At 44.2% G+C, this 13,058-nt stretch overlaps 2 protein-coding genes across 2 annotated transcripts in view; both read left to right on the forward strand.

Moving 5' to 3' along the window:
- Positions 1-524: 524 nt before the first annotated feature.
- On the forward strand, positions 525-4,926 carry T265_14802 (hypothetical protein; the record flags this gene model as incomplete). The annotated part of the gene is made up of 4 exons (XM_009175329.1): positions 525-628; positions 2,353-2,473; positions 3,317-3,526; positions 4,817-4,926. Coding segments are annotated over 4 exons (543 nt in total), but the record flags the coding sequence as incomplete, so codon positions are not given.
- A 3,065-nt stretch (positions 4,927-7,991) lies between these two features.
- Positions 7,992-13,058, forward strand: part of T265_09296 (hypothetical protein) — a gene marked incomplete at both ends in the record, with an annotated part of 44,413 nt that continues 39,346 nt past the window's right edge. Inside the window, 2 exons of the mRNA XM_009175324.1 lie at positions 7,992-8,225; positions 12,884-13,027. Coding sequence (XP_009173588.1) covers positions 8,058-8,225; positions 12,884-13,027 — 312 coding nt within the window. The remainder of the gene's footprint in view (positions 8,226-12,883; positions 13,028-13,058) is intronic.

Genomic DNA, 13,058 nt, shown 5'->3' on the forward strand with positions numbered 1-13,058 from the left:
GATGCAAGTGGGTATTGTGTTTCTTTTCAAACGCAACCGGATTTGTTTTCTACTAACCCCACTTCTTCATTTCCATCATTACTACTAACCCCACTTCTTCATTTCCATCATTTGTTTGGCTTTTGAGGTTCAGTGAATCTGACCGGCAATAGCGAACCTGAAGCACTGAACTTCCACTTCGGTTTTTACCTCAACAGATTATCTTTGAGGTGTCATGATCATTCCCACATTATTGTTCGCTGAGCTATGATGGTGCCTGATATCCGCACAACAGTTTAGGGAAAGCATAATTTGAGGAAAACAGTGGAAAACCAGTCAAGTGCAACGTCCATTCAGTCACCTTTTACAAGCATGTGTTGCAGGGTTTTTAACACAAGGGCAGACAATAATATAGAACATGCCACATGTATTCCATAGTTTCACCTATCACTCTTTCTTATTCATACGCAATGTTTCGGCACTTTCCATCGTCGCTATTACTGATCTTGGGTATAATCTACTGCCTGTTGCGAATCTTACTGTAGGTTTCCAACCAAGTGGTTCTGGAGCGCGTACTCGGATTCACATCAGCCAATAATTGTGCCTTGTCGCTTGATCAAGCGTCCGGAGCGATAGCTTATGCTGCTGGGTAAGTACCAAGCAGGTTCTGACCATGGTCATCTGGCAACGTGACTACTGTAGTTTACACTTGATTACTGTTCTTTATCTTAACTTGAACCCATGAAGAGCGCAATTTTAGATCATCTAAGCCGTCCAGTTAAAACGTATTACTAGCAGCAAAAACCGCTTTACTTTACTTTCCCCTTTTTTTCTGGCTGTGGAGTGCCATGACTGATGTTCATACTTACTCGTTTGCCTTCTGTCGTAAGTAACGTAGGTCACACTGTTCATGGCATCAAGGAATTCTGAGTAAAATCTTCAGAGAAAGGGAACAGACTGTCATTCCGTATTGAGATAAAGTTGACCCCACTCATGATTCCTTTGCAAAATTTCTTTGAATACGAAGGGGTACCAACCTTCCACGTCATTCTGATGTTTGCGTGGTGTATCTAGTCAGGAGAAATCAGAGACCAGCTGCGAGATACAATCTATGATAATCATAACTACATGCAGCTGGTATTACTGGCAGTTCTGTGAACGTTTTGAATAACTGATTCAGATGCTAGCTTTATTATGCATTCTTTGTTTTTGGGTCAGGAAGCTGTTTATCTGTTTGTCGAGCTTGGCAGTTTGCTTGGAAACTTATCGTCACCAATCACGGGGCTATCATCAGCGCGGACGTCATCAGCCTCGCACGAACGGATGAATAGCCACCTGATCTACGAGTAGTTATCAGTTTATTTTGTCTACTTGTGAAACTACTTGTCAAGGTCAATCAATATGGCCGAAACGTTGGGGTTAAAACGCACTAACTACTCATATCTTTTCATGCACTGAGTTTTGTCTTCTAGGCGCTTTAAATACTTACAATATTGGTGATGAATCCTACGCACAACTTCGTTTCAACTTATCCGTTATCATATGTTATTATCTGTTCTGATATCGAGGCCCCAAGCAACATAATATAAACCGACAAATCGGTTTTACAAAGAGTGCAACGTGTTTCTCCACTCTAACCGTGATTTTGCCAATAATGCACTGTTTCTAGGACGCGTTATTCAGAAGCACATAAGTATTGAAATACAGCTGAACAACTCTCTGGAACACTGTTACGGCAGCATAATAGGCAAATGTGCTGGAATTTCCAGGGGTCGACAGACAGCGTTGACAATTCAGTGGTGGATATAAATTTATGATTAATTATTTTGGCGGCTTTCAACAGCCCTAGTAAACTCGTTTGCCCAGTTTAGTCCGTCGTGTCCTCATCGGCGTTGAGACCTTTGTGCAGCACCACGTTAGAACCCACACAGGCCTGTAGTTGTTTTCCAAGTATGCGTAGGTGACCAACGATTCAGTCGCTGTCGACCGGCAGCTGCCAGCGATTGACCGTGGGCTACAATATACTGTTGTCAATGTGCATCAAGCGTTTGTTTTTGCAGTACTGTTTGGCGACTCTCTCCAAGGATGTGAGATGCGGCCTCCTGGAAGTTCTCAGCAAGACTGACACGAATGTTCAGTGCTTCTTGGCTTTTCAGCATGAATTGGCTTTATTTCGGTGTCCTCTGTGCAGGGTGAGCCTCTTTTGAGAAACTGGAATTCTGTCTGCAGACCACTTCAAGTAATCTTTATTTGAGGAGTGGTATATGATACGATCTGTTTGTGTGTTGGTTGTCCGTTTTTTCTGGGTTATTTAGTTTAGTTACGCAGTATCCGTTGTGTTTTTAACTTCCGCTTTGACCGTTCCCATGACAGATGTGTAATCGTTCTGCGTACCTTGGACCCGGATCGGCAACGATTTATCCAAAGCGCCAGCAAGAAAGCTATCACCGCAGTGGACTTCAGTCCTGATGGGAAGTTCATTGCAACTGGTGAAGTGAGTATAACTCCGTCTTCGTTTATCATTCTGCGTCTGTACTGTTTGCATTCTGACTTTCACTGTCGGTGAGCTTCGTATTCACAGGGCTCATAACTAGTTACAGGGCAATACTACATCGGAATGAAGGACGGCGGTCGTGTGATGTACCTGTTATTCCTATGTGGGCGTGTATTCTTCGGCTTTTTGAAGGTTGAACTGATGCCTTTTTTTAGAAGAAGACTACTTACAGCAAAGATACCGCAAATTTTCATTGGCTTTCCTTTTTTGTTATGTTCGCTGTGCAGCCAGCTTGCCGATGGATTAGGTAGGCCCTTGACGACACAGTTCCAGCATGCGTTGATTCTACCGTTTTAATTAACATTGACTAAATACCAAACGATGTTACCTAAGGTTGACTTATGGTTCGCGGATTCATTCAACATCTGTGAATGGTATTGTATTCAAAATCCTTTTTTGAACGCATTAGCACATGTGCAGTCTTAGCCCAAAAAGACATTCAGTTTCTGCATCGATATTTCATGTCTTGTTTCCACTAATCATTTTTCATGCATTGTGTTTTTCGCATGCTTTGTGTAGACGTTCGCGTTGAGGGTCTATTCCCGAGCATTATCTATTGACGGATTTCTGTTTGTTCTGTTTGTGTTCCTTATAAGATGATTATATATTTCTCCGGTCATTAGAATGAATAAGCCCCCTGGTGTGTAACTAAATACGGGGGCAAGAATAAGGCCACGCGGATTTTTGTATATGGACCTTCAGAGAATTTCCCAAAACGAGTCACAATGTTTTGCTTTGATATAATCCGCAGCGTTGCTCTTCTTCCACGCTTTTGGCTTCCAGTCAGGACATCATCCTATGGTTCGCTTGTGGAATGTGTCGGATGGTTCACACCTGGCGGAATTCGCCGGACACCATTTTCGGGTCATTGCCGTTCGGTTTAGCCCATCCTCACGCTACCTGGTTAGTTTGGGTAGCCAAGATGACAACACTGTGTATGTATGGGACCGAACGGGTGGACAACGAGTTGCCAGTGCTAAGGTCACCAACAAGGTACGTGTCACCCTTGGGTCATTCTGTGTTTGATCCAAAAGCTTTTCCTGCCTATGATGTAAATATTTATTCTTGTTTACTGCAGTATGATGCCTCCTACCTTTCACCCCCAGTATATGTTTTCCTGGTGTGCAGTTTGAGACCACAGCCTATTGCTCTTCCTATAACCTCAGTTCATGTATTTTTATTGTTCAGATCCGTATTTTCGGTTCCCTTCGATGCTGGGTTTGTATAAAAACCGGCTACAGGGGACACTTTACACCGACGAACTCGTGCTCTTTGTAGTCTGCGAACCTTCTCTCACCCTTGAATTCGCGTTGTACAATGGCTAGGAACTCCTGTTGACGAACCATGTTTTCTGCGTAGAATGAATCCGTTTTTCCACAAGGCATCGCTCAGCTATGTAGCGGCATCTAACACAATTATACCCACGTCAAACTCTGTGGTCTCATAGTGAGACAAGATGATGGTATTCAGGTACTTGAGTGCAGTGATTTGTTCGCTCACTTTATCTCTTCTGCCAAGGTCAAGCCATACCCTTATATAACGGAGAAAATCTTGGCTTAGCCATATAACTTTCTAGACCTGGTTGGCTAAGGTGTCCAACATGTCGCAGAATCGAGCAATATCATCAGTGTATTCGAAGCCTGCTGTCTAGAACTAGAGACTTGGTCACCAGGTTATCCTTCCAAAGTAAACCCATGTGGCCGACTGATTGCTAAAATGCTCCCTCCTGAGCAGCACCAAATAAACAGTTTCAGTTCCACACAAACCAGTTGTTAACCTCTTCTCTTGATTGATGAGATGAAAAATTCAAACTCATCTTATGAACACTCCTGTACATGTAGAAGTGGCTATCCGCACTTCATTAAGTCAATTCCATAGAGCTTGGATGATTCCTGTCTTTGTTCGTTGCAATGTAGAGTGCATTGGGGTGTCGACCCAGCGGTGTCCTCATTGCAACACTCAGCAGGTGCGTTGTGATTATAGCATTTTCGCAAGCCTGTTCGCGACACTTCAAATAACTAATGTCTGGTGACCGAAAACAGTTTGCCAACAGTATTCATTCACTAGAAAGAAATAACAAAGAAATGTACACTTTGGGATGTTCAGTCTGTTTAATGATCGGGTTTCAAATGCTGTCTGGTTAACCAGTTGGAAATTGGATGAAAATCTCGCTGCCGCGCTGTTGTTCGTTTCTATTTGTTTGTTTATGGACCAGGCCGTATTTGCACTACACCTAAGGGGAAGTTTTCTGTGTGACCGTTTTTACACTCTCTTTCTGTCCAGATCAATGGAGTGGCGTTCAGTCCTAACGGACAGTTCTTTGTCACTGTTGGTGTTCGCCATGTGCGTTTTTGGTATTTGGAGATCAAGCGAACCCGAGTAAGTACTTTTTCCATTACTGTGGCTCCTTTTTTGCATCGCTATTCCATATGATTGGCTCTGTCAACCACACAGAGGACATCTCGTTCCACTACTGTGCCCGAGAATCCGTAAAAACCATGTGAAAGTCTTATGGACGCAGTTCCTCTCCTGTCCTATCCCCATGTCGCTATCACATGGTGTGGTAGAAATTAGATCCCGGTTTTCCTTGCACTAGCAGTGTTATTCTCTATCAGCTTAGCCAACAAATAGCCCGAAGAATACCTTATTTATAAAAAAGGAATTATCTTTAAGGACGTAGACCCCTGAAGGCTGGTGCTTTGCGAATCCGTTAACCGCGAATAATGTTTTCGCTAGTTAACACACAACGATTTTTCAGCCGTCGCTTGCGCTGTCATGGGAGGTTATTTAGTTCATCGCTTCAGTATTTAACACCGAATAGCTGGTTCGTTCCTCAAACAGATACCGTACCACAGGAAGCCTCAAAGAGCCTCAAAAAGCCTCAAAGGGAGGAAAATTTTGAACTGCATTCAAGCAGTGTGGTGATCCAATTTATTTGTGTGCGCTTTCTCCCCCCCTTTGCATTCCTGATTCAATGTAATGATTTTGGGTGCAAGTAGTGGTTTCCACACCCATCGACAAGCGTTCGTTCAGCGATCGGGCCATTATCCACTTTTCCATTCTTTACCAGTCCGTGGGATCATCATCCGCCAACCATGGTTCAGTCAGGAATCAATTTTATCCTGCATGGGTCCCTGCATGCATTAATCATTCTAGCCGGGTTTTGTTGAAATAAAATGGGAATGATAACTTTTTGTCGGCTGTAGATTACTGTTCTTTGTTCGACAGCTCGTGAAAGACTTGCCGTGCGTTCAGCTATAGTTCAGTGAACCCAACGTTCCAGGAGCCAACTTACAACGCGGATTTTAGCGCTGACATTTGCGTACCGGACCGACAGTTGCTCCCATTGTGTAGCCTTGATTGACATAAAACCAAACCCAGTCAACCGAAAAATTCAAGTACCGCGTGATAATCTGTCGACGGCATAAGATACGGTTAACTGAATCTATGTACGAAACTGTCGTTGGAGGTTGACGGAGATCCACTGAAAGTCAAAACGCCCTAGCCGTTGCAACTATTACCTCCCATAACAGTACTTGCGTACATTGACGGTGGTCAACAGTGCGTATGAGGAAAATGAATTTATCATTGTTCTTTTTTTATCACGAGGCAGAATTATTTAGGTTATTTAGTATTTGTTTGCATTGCCACGGGGTCAGATCCTAGAAGAGCTATGTCGTCTGCGTACTCGATGTCTGTGAGCGAAGGCCCGGTAACCGGTTTATGTGTTATGCAAGCTAAGTTTTTCCCTACTGAGAAGCCCTTAATTCTGAGTGCCCCAATCTCAGAGGTGGACTATATTTGGGTAGAAAAATTGAATGCTGGATGTTCGAGTGCTGCTGGTACCGTTCGCATTCCAGGATGTGCCGATTTGAACAATGCGGCAGCCAACATTTTTCACCGGCCAAAACGCTGCCAGTTTCCACTCGGAGTGTTTACTTGATGGAAGCGTAGACACCCTCGAAGTTAGGTGCCTCCTCTCCCCGTCCAGTGTTTTCCTTACTATAAGGCCTTGTTCACTTGCGTTGGCATGGTTGTAACGCAGCGAAGCATCTATCAATGAATGTGCTTGTGGTGATCAGGGCGCAGGTACTTCCAGAGCGGCTACGAGCAGCAATTGAGCCTCACCACCTTAATTTGATGGCAAGTTAGTCTCTAGGTTTTGGTGTTCGCTGGCATGTAGTCAAGCGATTTTGACTGTTGGTGAATTTGGTACTTTAAAATAACAGTCTGCGATTAGCACACTTGTGCGACAGGGGCTCACAGCTGTCCGCGCGTCCCGTGTGCACACCAAAGTGACCACCCGATTTGACCTTGGCGGCACCAAATCCACTCAGCCGAGTGGTCCGGTTACCAAAGCCTCCAACTATGACTGAGTCTCCGGCCTGTTATAGAAGAAACCCCAGGGAATCATAGCGACACTCTCTGACAGATTCAGGACTACGTTTTGTCAAGTCGCGAGCCAATACACTAAAAAGGGGGAGGGACATCATTTCTCGAGGTTTCCTCACGGAAGTAACCAAATGTACATTGCAGATGTGACTACCAACAAGCATCGAGTCAGATAGGGAATCAAACGCTTGATGAATGGACCTGACACTCACAACAACATGCCTAGTCGCGGCGGCCTCCGCCTCACACCAGTCGACAGCAGTAAGCCCAAAAGGGGCGAGGAGGCAGGCAATTAGATTAGNCAGACCGTCCGGTCCTGGTGCGTTCTCACGCTTCAGTACGGCTATTTCATACCTTATTTCTTCTTCCAAAGGGCGACTGTGCCATAGCAAAGAAGTGTTAGTAACCTAATTCATGGTTTTAGTCACGTTGATGCATGGTGTGTGTAAGGATGAAGAGCTAAGGACCCACCCGATCGGCGGCTGAGGCTCTCGCTCATTTGGTTACATCACAAAATCACTGGCGCTTCTGTGTTTGTTCAATTACCTCTACTTAAATTTTGTTCCGCTCATTTCTTCTTTGACATTTAGTAACTGATTTTTCACCAGAGTTGCTGACCAGGTACTGTGGTATCCAGAACTCCTGTACCGACTGTAAAACCAGTTTTGGAAAACAGTGCGGACAACACATAGGACAAGGCCTACACTGCCGGTAAAAGTACTTTTCCAACACCCTCCGAAGCAATAGCTACCCGGGCCCGCCTTTGTTCGCACTGACTAGTGAGGTGCCAAGAAAATCAGTTGTACTTGCAATTATCTCATAGAAGTGATTCGGACGGTCATATCAGAAGCGTACAGGATGTCCAAGCACACCTTGAATACGGAAAGCCTACAACTGACCTTCATTATTTGCCGAAGTTCCTACACCAGCTGGATCATCTACATTCGATCTTATCCACGGAATCAGCTGTGGGAAACTACGATTAAAGTATTTATTCCATACATCCTCTTTGCCCTTTGGGCGAGTCCCTGCTATTTCTTTCGCTCAGTTTAACTTCTTACTTCAGAACAAGGAAACTATACCTCTGAACGGCCGAAATGCCATTTTAGGCGATCTCCTTCACAATGCCTTCATGGACGTGTGCTGTGTTTCCCGGTCATCTTGTTCTGCTCAGCACAGCGATGCAGCTTCTTCGGGCTGTCCCGAGGGTGGAGAAGTTCTCACCCTTGTTGTTAGCAAAGCTGGACATCTGATGCAATTCAGTGACCAAAGATATCTGGACAAGTGGGTTGAGCTGCGGGTAAGTTGTGTTTCATCTCTTATCCAATGCTAGTTGCAAATTTGAGTTTCGATGTGTCGGTTTCGAGATTGTGAACACATTCGTCGCAGACGTGCAAGATGTCATCCTGCTTTACGGGATGTGTCGCAATCAGGGCAATTCTAGGGTTTTAAAACAAGTTTGCCTCGGCTGCACACATTTATGCGGTAATCGGGCACCTTTTTCTCGCCTATTTTCAAACTGTCTGTGAAGTTTTGCTCGTTGCTTTGACTTTGCACAAGTTTTTTTTCCTCCAATGAATGGTCGTATTACACTTGGATGTTCTGTGTAAGTCGTGCCAACCACTTTTCCAAGATGTATACAACTGAATCAGACGCAGAGTATAACCGGATCAGATGAATAGAGGCAACTGAACTGTAACTGGACACAGATCTGGACGTTGGCTTTACCCCATACTGAATTTGACTGACCAGGTTGACAGATAATTCTCACCAATTTTATGGTGGGTATTCGGATACGTATAGCATACTGAAGTGTGATTTCATAAATGAGGTAATTTTTTCACTAGCTGTTGGTGTTGTAGGTGTGGTTTGTCTTTCTTCACGAACAGGCACATATGTGAAGCGTCGCGTTTCGACATCTCTAATGGCCATTACACCTTGTCATGAAGTTCACATGTGTGCAACAATGGTCACAACTGAGCGTATTCAGCTCTTTTCCACTCCTTCCTCCAGTCTTCCCTCAAATGAACACCTCAGGGTTTAGATTTCGCTTGATCTGCTTGAATTCCGAAGGACTGCATTCAAAGGTTATCGCTTTTGTCAACTCTGCTTTCTGGAAGAATGTGTCCATGAAAATAACTTCTTATCTCGCAAACTGATACATAGAGTGTCCCTAATTATTTCTGTTCAGATTATGGTACCCCTAGAGGAAATTCTTAATCCCCATTCCACGAACTTTACCAGTGTATTGGTCAGCAAACTAAACTTTTTAGAATGGACGGAAGAATGTCGACCATTTTGGCTCTGTCACTACCCAGCGGAAGCTAATCTTTTACAAAAATCAGGGAACGCGAACCCTTCTTGTCAGGTTATTTAATTTGTCTAGCTGCGACATCACCCCTTTCCTACAACGAGCTGGATGGATGCTTTTTGCCTTTTCAGGGGTGTGCAGGTTCATAAAAATCTGCAAGTTAGAGCATGTTGCTGGATCTTTGAGATTGGAGGGAGGATCAGTTTTCTGCACACGATGTCGCATTGATCATCTCGCAATCAGGACATACTTGTTTCCTACCGTTTTTGTTTTTGGTTATCAGTGACCGAAGTTTCTGTGGTACCACGTTTCCGTGATTTAAATGAGTCCTCAGATTAGCAGATCAATCAGACAGATCGCCCAGTGTTTTTTATGTTCGTTGCCCCGTAGGCTTTAGTTTCCATGTTTCCGTTGTTTCCGGCGCTTTCCTCGCAGTTCTAATTCAAAGTTGGATAGTTGTGTTTCGTATTCTATTGAGAGGGCTCTGGTCATTTCCTGTCCTTGTTATGAAATGATTTGATTTCACTCCCATCCAGACTCGTGTTCCTGCGGGAAAATTTCACAACTTTGTCAGAAATGATCCTGTAGAACTGATACTGCAGAAGGCCTGTCGTTGTTAAGTTTGGTCTTAAACTATATATGGCATACTATTCACTTCACCCCTTTTTAGATCTATTTTTAGACACTTGTGTTCTCGCAGGTGCGCTGATGTGCCTCTGTGTTGATCTTTCTGATATTGGATACATGGGCGTTACGCAACTACAACCGCTGTTTGGCCAACTACCAATTTCTAGCTTTGTGGTGAATTATTCATGCTGACAGTTTCTGACTTGCGTCCGCAGTAGCCTGTGCACAGTTTTTGGAGAGTTTTATCATTGACTGACGTGATAGCGGTAAATGTACTGCTGGCGTGTCACTTCTTCTTTTAAAACCCGAAGCCTACGATGTGTCGGGTTGGTGAAAATAGAGCTTGTGCACTCACGGAATGATTGCTTTTTGTGTGTGCTTTTGCTATGCGCACCTGAATATATCGATCACAAGTGGTCATTCCTATGAGGAGAACCATCATTTCGGACACTTCCCCCCACCTTACTATATAGATCGAATTGGACGGACCACATGAGGAGAGATGGGGAGGAATGAATATTTCTGTTTAGTTTGAAATAGATTTCATCATTGTTAGTGCAATAATACTCGCTGCGGACATTTCGAATCTTCATTGTTGACAGGTGTCCGATACGGATCTATTTGTCAATAGAGGTTGATCCACGGAACGCCCGCCCATAGTAGATAAAGTAGGAATGGTTTGTGCCGCCGGTCCCGATGTAAACCCGAGAAAATAAGACCGGCAGACAAACTCGCGGAACCCTGCTGAGAGCCGTCAGCCGATTTAAGCATTACGACGTAATCCTGAGACGCCTGCCTCATCCGTGTTTCAGTGGGATGCCGCGGTTCTCCCAGATAAAGGACCATAAAAATGCTCTCTGGAGGATATCCTTCACCACGCTTTTTAAGCGGGAATGGCTAGTCAGGCGCCGCACTAGTGGTCGGTTTACTACTGGTGAAAGGAAGGCCTTCGCTGCGGAGTTATTTATTGGAAAACATCAACTGAACTGTTGCAGACTATTAGGCAGGGAAGCATAACTCTCGTTTATAGAAGCTGTGTATCCGTCTTCTTCTCGAACGCGTCTTCCTGAACTTTCCTGGATACTCATTGACTATCACTCAAACGTTACAAAGCGATTCTACAAATTCCGTAATAAATCTCACTTTCCAATAGACGCGAAGTGGAGTTATGAGAAAACCACGTGCTACTCGTGGGTTTCATCAGCAGCACCCACCGTTACACTTGTAATGTCATCTCCTAGTGTGACGGCAGGACCGGTTTCGATTATTGATCGTGACATGCTTGTCCTCGGCAGATGTAAGCTGGGAATGAGGGCGACTTCCATAGGTGATTTACTGGCGCTTCCGTAGTTGCTTAATGTGGAGATGTTAGTGACCTGCGTGTCCGATTCTGCTCACGAACGTATATCCGCAGGCTCTACAGCTCTGGTTGGTTTCGACTGTGTTCGTGCTCGTTTCGAATGATGCACCTACGTTCTAGCATTGATATTCGTTGTGAGTCAAAGCTCGTCAGGCTTGTGCGGACGGCTGACCGCTGTCAAGTACTAGATTTTCCCAAGGTCTGAAACTGAGTTTCTTAAACTTACTTGAATGTTGGGCGTCCCAGGATTCGAGTTCCATTCCTCACCATTGTCAGCCGTTTGTCTTACATCAAGGTACATTCAGTTCCCTTGTTGATGTCACGTTTGAGGAATTCAGTGTTGGAGATTCAGTCTAACCAGTTGATGAGCGATATCTCACGCAGACATTGTTCATGAGATTTGTCGAGTACTTTAAAATGCTTTTGGTATAATGTTCACTCCATAAATAGGGTGATTTCCCTGTCATTTAGAATGGATTTTGCATAGGCTTCGCCGCCAATTTAGACAGTTTCCTGCCACTATGGCTCGTGCTCATTGTTGCAATCTGGTCTGGTCATTTAAGTTGCGAGTACCATAGGTTCCGATCAAGTTTTGAATCAGATTAGTTTCGCTGTTTTCGCTTCATGCTATTAATCCCTCTCTTTTAAGCCTATTCTTGGAGTTGCTCAGTCGGTACGAGTTTCAATCCACGGCAAAGTGTTCTGGTTCACAGCCAATTCACTAGTTTTATTAGTTACCTGATCTAACAATACAAACTGCAAATTGATTTGAACTATTCACAAACATTAGGGTTGGAATTATCGACATCTGTCGACTTCTGTTTTGTCTCGATGGAATGTCGAATGATTCTACAACGCTGCTTGAGCTCTAACTTTGTTTCGAATTATTGCTAGTTATCGTGGTGAACGAAGCAACAGCTGACTCAAGCGTTCCTACCAGAATATGGTTGCGAGCCTTAATCAGCCAGTGTCAAATATGGTTCTTCTAAGTTGCTGCTCTCTGAAGGCCTTTTCGTTCCAGAGGAGGTCGAAGGTCTGAGTGTTGGCGTTCTAACCATATAATCCGGGAGACCGTGATCAGTCGCCAGTGACTTGAAATACGGGTGAAGTGTACCACTCTACCCCGTACGTTATTTGAGCAGGTTAGTGTCACCAGCTGTAAAAACGACTGGTTGAGAGGATGCATTACTGTACCAGCATAAAATACTCAAACCTCATTACTGGCAACTTCTTTACTCTCATTCGGAAAAAGAATGATGCAGAACTCCAGTATAATTCCACACAGGGACTATCTTCACTTGAATTAAGTCCCTAGCTATCTGATGTCTTTATTTTGCTGCTGCTTCAGATGTGAGTCTTTGGATATATTTCATCCAGCCACTCCGCCTGCGTGAAACCATAAATTTGGTTATTCAGCTGTCGGCCCTCCGTCAAACTTTGTGGCTCATGTGGAGACTGACTGATACGCACGATGTATGTCCAGTAGGCAGATACTTTTACTTTCTTCTGTGTGTAACAATTGGATTACGTCTTCAGATGACGTATCGCTACCTAACCATCTCTTAAAGGCATTTTTTATCTCAGTCTGTTGATTGGTTGTAATGATGGACTGTCATGATTATATGATTATATTCGTCTTATTTCCTTCCCTCTTTCATAGACTTCGCGAGCCAGTTGTCTGTCAGTGCATCGCTCCTGGGTGACTGTGGGTTGTGCAAATGGCACCTGCCTCCTGTTCGATACAGAAAGCCTGCAATTTCTTGCCCAGTTACCCTTACCGCATCAGCTGGGTTCGGAGGCTCATGTAAGTTAGTCAATACAGAGGACATTTATGC

The sequence above is a fragment of the Opisthorchis viverrini genome (assembly GCF_000715545.1).
Source record: "Opisthorchis viverrini unplaced genomic scaffold opera_v5_267, whole genome shotgun sequence".
In the NCBI taxonomy this organism is placed as follows: domain Eukaryota; kingdom Metazoa; phylum Platyhelminthes; class Trematoda; order Opisthorchiida; family Opisthorchiidae; genus Opisthorchis; species Opisthorchis viverrini.